The sequence below is a fragment of the Macadamia integrifolia genome, chromosome 6 (assembly GCF_013358625.1).
Source record: "Macadamia integrifolia cultivar HAES 741 chromosome 6, SCU_Mint_v3, whole genome shotgun sequence".
Classification (NCBI taxonomy): domain Eukaryota; kingdom Viridiplantae; phylum Streptophyta; class Magnoliopsida; order Proteales; family Proteaceae; genus Macadamia; species Macadamia integrifolia.
The window spans coordinates 37,167,732-37,178,866 of NC_056562.1; the positions used below are offsets into that span (position 1 = coordinate 37,167,732).

An 11,135-nucleotide genomic window follows, 5' to 3' on the forward strand; every position below is an offset into this window, starting at 1 on the left:
ATGAGATATACCCTATCTGTATTAGTATCAATATAGGTTAAGATTGAAACCAATTCTAATATATTTTTATTTTAATTTAATTCTTCTCAACTTTGGGGAAATATCATACCCGAGGTTTTGAAGCGCCAAAAATGGGTGCAAAGGCATCTTCAATCCCAGTCCGCACACCCTAAAAGAAGATGATAAAGAAGCATATGTGACCAACTATGCCTTGGATAATGACTATCAGGGTTTAAAAAATTGAGATTGAATCAGTTGAAATTCTTTCCAAAAACTAGGATATTTTTTTGGTAAGATCCAAAAATCAGGATTAGGATATATTTGGGTCAATTCTTATCAATTCCTGATCAATTCTGACTGAATTGTTCCGAGTTTATCAAAAGACTTTGTTTTCTCCATGACTTATTGATGGGTGTAATTCACCAGCAACCTCCATAGTTTGTCTCTTTCCTTTGTCCATATAAATCATTTCACATGAAGAGCAGAGTGGCAAATTGTGCCAAAGGCTATGCTCATCCATAGAGAATATTATTCTCTTAATCAAACATTTAAATGTTAATTCTACCCAATTTTTAATTTTTTTTTAAATGTTAAAACATTATACTCTATCATCTCTTTAATTTTTTTTTCCCCTTCACTATCAAAGGCATGATTAAATTTTAGAATATAGTATTGAAACATTAAGGACCCGTTTGATAATGTTTCAAGAAACGCGTTTCTGCCGTTTCTGTTTCCAGAAACAACAGAAACGGAGTAAAAAGCGTTTGATAAAACTGTTTCGTTTCACTTATTTTCAGAAATAGAAATAGAAAATGTCACTTATTGATGGTTTAAGAAACGACTTAGGCGAAACAAGTTCAACTTGCTTCGCCGTTTCTGGAAACGACTTGTGACCATTCTTTCATTGGTTACTATCGATTTCTAAAAGCATAACTTATCAAACACCTTCAATTCCATTTATGTTTCTAGAAACGAAAATTTATATTTCTGTCATTTCTTGAAACAGAAACAACAGAAACTTTATCAAACGGGCCCTAAAATAATTTAAATGTAATTATCAACAATTGCATAACGCAATTGGTTAAGAATTGCTTGCTTTTCTCATCCCTGTTTCCCCCCCCGGAAAATAATCCTCTGTTTTTCGCATCCTTGTTTTTCCTTGTTTTGCTACCTGTAGAACACGACACGTGGACAACTTTAAGACCAACGTAACGGATGTAATAATCCTCACCCAACCTTGACCGTTGGATCCTCTGTTGTCCATGTGTCGTGTTCTGCAGGTAGCAAAATAAGAAAAAACAGGAATGAGAAAAACAGAGGATTTTGATCACACCCCTCTCCCCTCTCCCATCTCCCATCTCCCACTTTGTTCTTTCCCCGGCTGGCCCGCCCTTTCTTGATTTGGGAAGTTGGCCCACCGGCCTTTGAAAGGAATTGTCAAAAAAATAAAAGAAATAATAAATAAATTTCTTGAAACTCTGGAGTCCGGACTCCGGAGTCTGGACTCTGGACACTTAAGGAAAGGTCCTAAAGTGTAATTTACCTTATGGCGCGAATGGCGCGCTACGAACCCTAAGAAGTTTAAGAAATAAGTGAAGGAAAAATCCTAACATTAGACGGCCAAAAGCCCTTGGAGTGAAAAGATGATTAAACGTTTAAACCTCCTCATTTCTCATTAACGTTGCAACCTAAAGCCTCTCTAAAACCCTAGCTGATATGACTTCCTCTTACCCTCTTACCCTCTTACCCTCTTACCCTGTTACTCTTCTCCTTAATGGTTATCCGGTCTGACTGGTGAGCCTCAGCCTCTGCAAGACTCATTCTTGAATTTGGTCCCTGCGTTCGATTATCGAAATTGAAAGCTACCCATTACCGCCGCACCAAACTCCATTGAAGCTAAATTCATCTTTTCTGGCGAATCAGTTAGGTTTTCCTCATCTCCCTTTACTTGTCTCAACTGTACTATGCCTGGTCAGCTTCTTCCTCTTCGCCTGCTCAACGTTTCTGTCTCCACCCGCGGTTTATCCTCCATGCGACTCGAGCGCGCAACCTTTCAATCGTGTCACCGAATATCCATTCTTACTCGAGCTTTTCCCTTTAAGTTGAAGTACGCTATGCAGGGTGACCCATTTAAAACTCGGAGGTTTTCAAGCCGCTCTTTCAGTCCTCGGAATGGTGTTAGTTCTTCTGCTCGTCGGGGTTCGGATTTTTCGCGCAGTCGTGGCGTGGAGAGGGGGAGATTTCAGGCTGGGAGTATTGGTGGGAGAGTCGGGCAGGCAAAGAGTCTGGTCGAGGATGAAGCCGAGCTTAGTGATTGGGTTAGTGAATTGAAGACTGATTCTATACGTGTTCGGTTGAGCAGTTGTGAGAGTGACGATGATGCAGATATGGATAGGAATAGGGGTAGAGGAGGTAGGGATAATGATAGGGATACGAGTAGGGGTAGGGATTCATTTTCCTCCACGAGAGGTGGGAGAGGCGGGAGAGGTGGAAGAGGTGGAATTCAGTCTTCAAGGATGCGGAGAGACGGTGTTTCGGGTGATTTCGCCACTAGGGATCGGAGCAGTTCCCGTAGCCTGATGGGGTCTCGTTCCAAGAGACTAATTAGTAGTGGAACAGAGGGGGAAGAGGACAAGCGTGAAGAAACTTCTTTCCGGTCACCCACGAAGAACCAAAGAGGTGGGAGAAGCGGAGTTCCGGCTTCAAAGAGGCAGAGAGACAGTTTTTCCGATGATTTCCCAGTTAGGAATCAGAGTAGTTTCCGTGGCCTGACGGGGTCTCGTTCCAAGAGACTAATTAGTAGTGAAACAGAGGAAGAAGAGGACGAGCGTGAAGAATTTTATCCGAGTAAGAGGGACCGTGAATTTCGAGGGGCTGTTTCTTCTCAAGCAAAAAGAGGTGGAAGAGACTCTAATTTGAGTTTTGGTAAGGAACGCAGGGATGCAAACTTGAAGAGTGGGGGAAGAGGTTCAAAGCAAGCTGTTGAAACGTCTGAGGATGAGGATGAGGATGAGGACGAGGACGAGGACGAGGTTGAGGATTTGAGACACAGTATTGGAGCATTACTAAGTGGAGAAGATAGTGAGGAAGATGATGATAAAGAAGTTAATGTGCAGACAGTGCCTAGGAGTACAACCGGGAAAACTGACTCTCACCTGAGCCAGACTAGGTAAGTTATCAAAGCCACACATGTTAGGCTGTCATACTGAACATTCAAATTCATTTGGATTTGCAGATTGGAGCCTTTTGAGATCATTGATAATACAAGTCAATATTGTCCTCTAATTTTGGATGTTAAGTTTATGCGTGTAAACATTGGATATCTGATGCTATGATGACTTTGGCCTAACCTTTGTTTACTTTATTAGCGAGACTCGAAACTGCAATGGGAAAAATATAGTGATTCCACTAGACTCCAACTGCAACGGGAAAAACATAGTGATGCTATAATTAAACTTCTTCATAGAAAATGCTATTTGTGTACTGCAGTAGATGGTCCTAATTTTTCAACCCCTCATATTCCTTGGGTCACACGAAATATGGGCTAAGAGAAGTTTTCCCACTTCCCATCGGATGGTTTAGTTAATCCATTTTGGTCAATATTTGATGTAAAAGATCTCTATCATGATCTTTAGACCCGTTTAGAGTTCAAAATCATCATGGCACAGTTTTGCCTCTATAGCAGATGAAAAGGATGACGTGCTCCACCCGCACTTTCATATTCCTCACTCAAAATAGAAAACATGTAAAACTCCTCGGAGTTAAAATTATAGTTCGAATAACTAAGGTTTTAAATTTTTAGAACACATTGAAAATTAATGGCCTTTGCTCTTTGCTTTCTTATATTTGTTAGCTAAATGTTTGATTTATTTTGTGTATGTGTAGATTTGATCAGTGTTCCCTCTCCCCCATGTCATTAAAAGGAATAAAGGATGCAGGATATGAGCGAATGACTATGGTGCAGGAGGCAACTCTCCCTGTCATTTTGAAAGGTTGATTTCTTTAAGCACGGATCATAACCTTCTAGTAAAAGAAATTGTTAATTTTTTGGCTGATGGCTGTAGAGATTTGCTACTGAATTATGACTATTCACCAAGGTTCTAAAACTTGGGATCAATCAAGGCCAATACTAATCCAATACCAATCTGGATCGGCCTGGATTGGACAGATTTACCCCTGCTTTTCAGTTTTTATTATTCACAAAAAAAAAAAAAATCAGTTTTTATTACGTTTTTACCCTTGGGGATGTACCTGTGTATCGGGATTGGATCGGTCAAGGCCAATACCAATCCAAGTTTTAGAACCATGCTATTCACAACCAGTGAATTGTAATTCCACACACTAGCAGTTATAACAGGTCAAGTTCGGTTTGTGGTCAGTTGCCTAATGTTACAACAGGTCCACATCTAGTAGATGGTAGATTTTGAGGATGATATTGTTGGTAGAATAATTAATAGAAGATGGGGATGTAATTCAAATTCTGGTTTATTATGTGACCCACTGACATACAAATTGAGCTTAAGAAAATTTGGTGCGAGGGCTATAGTATTGGTGGGTTTGTGATGTATTTGGTGTTCTATGGATGCTTAAATTGTTTATGTACAAGGAGGGTTCCAGAGGAAATGTCTGCAAATTACATAGTTTTTGATTGGCGAGATTTGTTTGGTGGTGGATACTGCAGCTAGAAACATACGTAATGCTTCAGAACCTGAACTTGTTAAGAAAATTGGATTAAAAGTGTAATTGGTGGCAAGGGATACATGAAGAATCATTGCCATTCTTGCTTGGAATTCGATAAAGAGGTAGATGTTGAGGACAGTATTGTCCATAGAATTATTTGTAGAAGATGGGAATGTAATTCAAATTCTGGTTTATTATGTGATCCAATGGCATACAAATTGAGCTTAAGAAAATTTGGTGCGAGTGCTACAGTCTCCCTTCGATAGAATAATTTCTTAGATGTATTACTATATCCCAAGGGTTAGACCCGCTTTTCATAGGTAAGTGGAATCTTTATGCCCAAAATCCCAATTCCAGCAGTTATTGGTGGGAAAGTGGAGTATATGGGAGGAAAGAAATGCACATCTGTTTCATGATGAGCTTTCTTCAGAGTCAGTTGTGATAAAGAGTGTAAAGGTGAATGTAGCACGTTATACTATCGCTGAACTACTTTAAAGAGATTTTTTTTTTGGGGGTGTTTGGGATGCTATAACTTAGATGGGTTGTCTTTGGAAGATTGAGAATCATTTGGGGTGGCAGGAGTCATTAGATCTAGGGATTGGATTATGCTTTATTTATGGATTTGGTAGCATAATGGTGGAAGGAGAATCAGCGAGCATCATCGCATGGGTAGCTTCAAATGCCGAGGGTCCTTGGAGATTTGCACATGTTCTTAGGCACATAAAGTTCCTTGCTTCACAGGTGAACTGCTTGTTTGGCTGGAAGCCAAGGTCATCTAATACATGTCTTTTTTTTTTTGGGGGGGGGGGGGGACAAGGTGTTTGAGGCCGAGTTGGAGTTTGGGGAATTCCTTTTTCTTGTCTGATTAGGGGATGTGTGAGATCTGGTGTAACTTTATGTTGTCATTATATACATAGTTGTTACGGCGTCTAGTCCCAAGGTGTTGGAGGGGCGTGGATGCTAGGTGATACCAACGAGGTGACTAGATGCTAGGCGATGCCTTGACAACTATGATTGTATGATAGGTGATCCTTGCATTTTTTTTTTTCAAATCAATAAAAGTTTACGGCTATTCATCGGTTAAAAAAGGGGAAATAAAAAGAAGATGAGTCTTTAGAATGGCTAGAAGACAAACTATGATGTGTGGTTCTGAAATTGGGACTATAAAAAACAATAATCTGATGGAAAGAGTTAACTATGATGCATTTTATCCTCTAATTATTACTAGTAAGATTGAAGGCCATATGTGAGCCTAAAGAAAGGATCGATTTGGGTCTTGAGGAAGCCAGTGAACAAGATCCTGGTTATGTTATGCCAGTGACTCTAGAGTTTCAGTGATGAATTGAATACGTTACAGATTCTGTTATCGAATAAAGTATGGAATTGAAAATGAATGATGAATTGAATACGTTACAGATTCTGTTATCGAGTAAAGTATGGAATTGAAAATGAATGAGTGGGGTTTCCTGCTTAAAGGCTGCATGGTATAGGCATGTAAAGGGGATAATTACTTTGCTTTAGAGGGGAAAGGAGAGGGATCACCTTAATTTTATGAGACTGATTTCATCACAAACCCGCATGAAATTATTATTTTTAGTGTTCTTTTTCTGCTTCACCCATGTTATTTATTTAATGTCACGCTATCTCTTCTACTCAATAGTTCAGAGTGATGACAATGTTCACTGTGATCAATTTTTTACTCCAGGCAAGGATGTTCTGGCCAAGGCAAAGACAGGCACAGGCAAAACTGTAGCATTTCTGGTAAAGCACGCATTTTGGGTTTTTTAAGGGCACATGTTGGGATGTTAAATGAACAGTTTGTTGTTTAATTGGCCTCGTTTTAGAGATGCAAGAAGGTTCCCCACGCTTACTTTTGAGTTTTTGATTTCAGCTCCCTGCGATCGAAGTTGTTGTGAAATCACCTCCTGTTGATCGTGATCAAAAGAGACCCCCAATCTTTGTGCTTGTTATATGCCCAACTCGAGAGCTTGCAAGTCAAGCTGCTGTAGAGGCTAAGACCCTGTTGAAGTATCACCCTTCAATTGGTGTACAGGTTGTAATTGGAGGCACAAGGCTTGCTCTAGAACAGAAACGCATGCAAGCAAACCCTTGTCAGGTGAGCTACCATTGTGTGAAAAGGAAATTTATATCCACATTGTTGGTCTGTACTGTACCTGGGTAGCCCTTTGAACTATATAAGAAACCAAGTAAGTGAAAAATCTGGGGAGAATCATTGATCCTAACCATTCAAGGTCTTGCTTTAGTGGACAATCAAACTTAAGAAAGATAGCACCTGGATAAAAGGCTAATTGATCAGATAGTAAGACTATTTGGTAGAATGCATCGGATGCAAAGTTGTAATTCTCCAAATATACCGCATGTAATGAGGGATTCTAATTATAATTTTGAGTATTGGGAATTGGCTGATCCACTCAAGCCTCAGGGTCAGTCAAGCATTTGGTTGACTTGTTCCATCAACTCTGTCTATTACTCTATTTAGACTGGTCTTTGACTTGGTGGATCGGCAAAATCAGCCGATCTATTTGAAAAATCACCCAAGTTAACACAGGGGAATGTAAAATATTAAATGGTTGTTCTGTTACCAAATTTGAGTCTTTCCCACCAGTAACTTGTATGACTCTCTCTCTCTCTCTCTCTCTCTCTCAAAGTGACCACTATCATGAACTAGGGTGTATAATCTTGCTAATTTAATTTTCATATTCATGCAACCCACAGATTCTAGTAGCCACTCCTGGAAGGCTAAAAGATCATGTTGAGAATACTGCTGGATTTGCAACTCGGCTGATGGGAGTAAAAGTACTCATCCTTGATGAAGCTGACCATCTATTGGATATGGGATTTCGAAAAGACATTGAGAGAATCATTGGTGCTGTTCCAAAGCAACGCCAAACACTTCTGTTTTCAGCTACTGTCCCAGAAGAGGTTCCATTTCCTCTTTATTGCCACATTGCAACATGTCTTGTAGTTTTATTATAAGATCTTATGGTCTGTTTAATGCTTTTTTGCAGGTCCGTCAAATCTGTCATATTGCATTAAAAAGAGACCATGAGTTTATTAGCACAGTGGAAGAGGGTAGTGAAGAGACGCACTCACAGGTGGGCACTTCTTTCATTTATTCATCCCCCATTCCACTTTTGTGATAATTATTTAGAAATTAATTGATGTCACAAATGTTGAACTTTGGTGTTGTTTCAGGTGAGGCAGATGCGTCTAATTGCTTCGCTAGACAAACAGTTCTCTCTACTATATCTTCTTCTCAAAGAGCATATTTCTGAGGATTCCGAGTATAAGGTATGCATCAGTTTCAAATACTATTTTCTGGAATTTTGGATTAGGCATTTGTGATGGTTCACCCCTCCATCTACTTTTCTTCCTTGTGTTTATGATAATGATTGGGCAAGTTAAAAGCAAAACATTTTCAAAGTTTTTGAAGAGGCAATGGTTTGTCTGGTCATAACAAAATGTTAATTTTATGATTATTCTTCTCCTGGAACTAAACTAATCCTTAATTCAGTATCGTTTGTCATATGACAAGTTGTGTAGTTCTCTGCAACGTTTAAGATTTCGATGTTGTCGCTGGTCAATACTGAAATATACCACCGAAATGGCATCGAGCCATTTTCTCTTTGACATGTGTCGAAAGTGAAATATTTCATTGAATTTTTGGTATTTCAACCGAATTTCGAACCGTGGTTCTTTGTATGATGATCCTGCCAAGCATATGCTTTCTATCCCTGATTCATACTCATAAATTGCAGGTTCTAGTGTTCTGCACAACTGCAATGGTCACCAGACTTGTCGCCAACCTTCTTTCTGAATTGAACTTGAATGTACGGGAAATCCATTCAAGAAAGCCACAGAGTTACAGAACCAGGATATCTGATGAATTTCGGAAGTCAAAAGGTCTTATTCTTGTGACCTCTGATGTATCTGCACGTGGAGTTGATTATCCAGATGTTACACTCGTTGTACAGGTAGCATCTTGTTAATCTCTCTGCACTACAAAATTGGAAATCCTTAATTATGTATTTTAGTCTATTCTGGAGTTATATACTATTAACATATAATTTCTGTACGCCAAAGCTTAAATGTAGTGCATACATAAATTCAAGACCCCCAGGGATCCCACTCCCCTGAGTAAAAAAGAACTTGTAATACATATTAAATTCTATTATGAAGTTGCAGAAATTGAATTGACAAGTTCGGTGGGAGATGGTAATGTGGGTATATACCACATTAGTTTGACAAAGAAGCTAGAGAATGACCTTGCACTGGAAGTTCGTCATCCTCTAGAACAACTCGTAGCACCTTCTACTTTAGCTGGAGGATCTGTTACAACTTTTATGGAAAATTTTCTTGAATTAGTGATAACTTTGATGTTTAATCAATTTTAGATATGTATTGGAGCTGACATGATTTCTTTTGGTCCATTTGTTAGTATTGTTGATATACGTTGTTTCTATTCTGTATCTTCCACTTTAACCATTGGTTGTAATTACAGCTCGGCCTGCCATCTGATAGAGAACAGTATATTCATCGACTGGGTAGAACTGGCCGTAGAGGGAAAGAAGGGCAGGGCATCTTGTTGCTGGCACCTTGGGAGGATTCCTTCTTATCCAGTGTTAAGGATTTGCCAATAGAAAAGGCTTCAACACCTTCAATTGACCCAGATGCAATGAAGAAAGTGAGTACTTGGGTTTCTACTTCCCCTTAATTTTTTTTTTAAATTATCAAATGTTATAACTACGTCTTTTTTTTTTTTGGGGGGGGGGTTGTTTAAAATTGTTTCACCACTTAGCCTGGCAAATTGGAAATGATAAAGCGTGGAGTTGTCTTTACATATTTCAATGTTTTTTGAAGTTAATGGAAGGCAAGAGGTACTCATAGGGTGATGGTCTGCTTGAACATGTTATAGGCCTAATTGCCTTTGCTACGAGCTATCTTAGGTTGCACGTGGTTTCTCTGGGATCATCTGGGAGCACTCATTCCATTCTGAGACCAATATCCTGTAAAAGAAAATCATGACCTACCATGTGAAGGGTCATGGCTGAGATCACCTGGTCAAAAATATGGATGAACGTGTGATCATTACTTTGTAAGGTTACTACATTCATTAGACTGCCAGGAGAAAATTAGCGAGTCCTAAAATGAAAACCACAGAACTGGTGGTCAAATTCACTGAACAGTAGAATGTGGCACATTATGATTCCATAGACCCATCCAAGTGAGCATCAGAACTATTACTCTTCAGTAGACCTTGGAACTGATTTTGATTTGTCTTTGGACTATTATGTGAACAGGTTGAAAGGGCGCTATCTCAAGTAGAGATGAAGAACAAAGAAGCAGCATACCAAGCATGGCTTGGCTACTACAATTCTAGTAAGAATGTGGGGCGGGACAAGTGCCGCCTTGTGGAGCTTGCTAATGAGTTCAGCAGGAGTATGGGGCTTGACAACCCTCCAGCTATACCGAAAATGATCCTTGGAAAAATGGGTCTCAGAAATGTCCCTGGTCTTCGCACTAAATAGTTTTGTGGACTTGACACACCCATGTCAAGAAAATTATGACTCGGGAGAGTTACTGGCGAGTTAATCCGAGTCAAGGCTAACTTATTATATATGCTAATTTTCTCCAGTAATTAGTGAGATGTCACAATGGTGCGCTGGCCTTCTTTTCACATTTCAGAACATAGTATTTTCATTGATGCTTCAATTTCTTGCATAGATTGGTCCTTGTTTTTGCTTTCTATGTTACTTGTTCATCAAGTTCAATGATATTTTCTTCTCCCCTCATTCTCTTGGATTGCAGTTGAGGGAGATCAATATCTATGCTACAATTGTTTCTTTTTGGAAGAACACCAAGTTTCTACATTTCTCTTCGCCATTATATTATTGTTGAATAGAGTAATATCACCATGTGTTGAAACTCAACAGATCTGATCCGAAGTTGTTAAAAACTTTGAAGAGCTGAATGTATCTCTTTATATAAAGTCTGCAGATCTCATCTATTGTTTTGTGAATTGCTTTTAAGATAACGAGTGTGGTAATACACAGTTGGAATAAGGTGACGGAGAGAGATTTAAGTGGGTGGGAAATGGGAATAGGGTGAGGTGGTAAGAAAGGTGTTTCTTTTGTCTGGGGAATATGGTAAATTAGTCTGGTGTGCAGTAGTACAAGGGTTTTAAAAACAGGTATCGGTGACCATGGTTTGAGGAATTGGATCGGTACAGACAGTGGGCAAAACAGTTAAAAATGATTTTTTTAATTTAAACCAGGGTATTCCTGTCTGATCGAGGCAAATAAGAAATTGAAAGATTTTGTTGAAATTGTTCGTTTGGAAATTTCCCGAAAAGCTAATCATAGGTTCTTCTCTCCATCGGAAAAATAGGGATGTTATGCTCATTACTAAACTTGTTGAAGAGATGAAATATAACC

The 11,135-nt window shown here is 39.2% G+C and overlaps 1 protein-coding gene across 1 annotated transcript; it reads left to right on the forward strand.

The window, feature by feature from the left end:
• Positions 1–1,665: 1,665 nt before the first annotated feature.
• Positions 1,666–10,571, forward strand: LOC122081953 (DEAD-box ATP-dependent RNA helicase 31-like). The gene is made up of 10 exons (XM_042649388.1): positions 1,666–3,169; positions 3,886–3,992; positions 6,386–6,441; positions 6,572–6,796; positions 7,417–7,623; positions 7,710–7,796; positions 7,897–7,992; positions 8,460–8,675; positions 9,203–9,385; positions 10,002–10,571. Exons 1-10 carry the CDS (start codon positions 1,965–1,967, stop codon positions 10,227–10,229), a joined length of 2,610 nt encoding a protein of 869 aa, XP_042505322.1. The 5' UTR covers positions 1,666–1,964; the 3' UTR covers positions 10,230–10,571.
• The last annotated feature ends 564 nt before the right edge of the window (positions 10,572–11,135 follow it).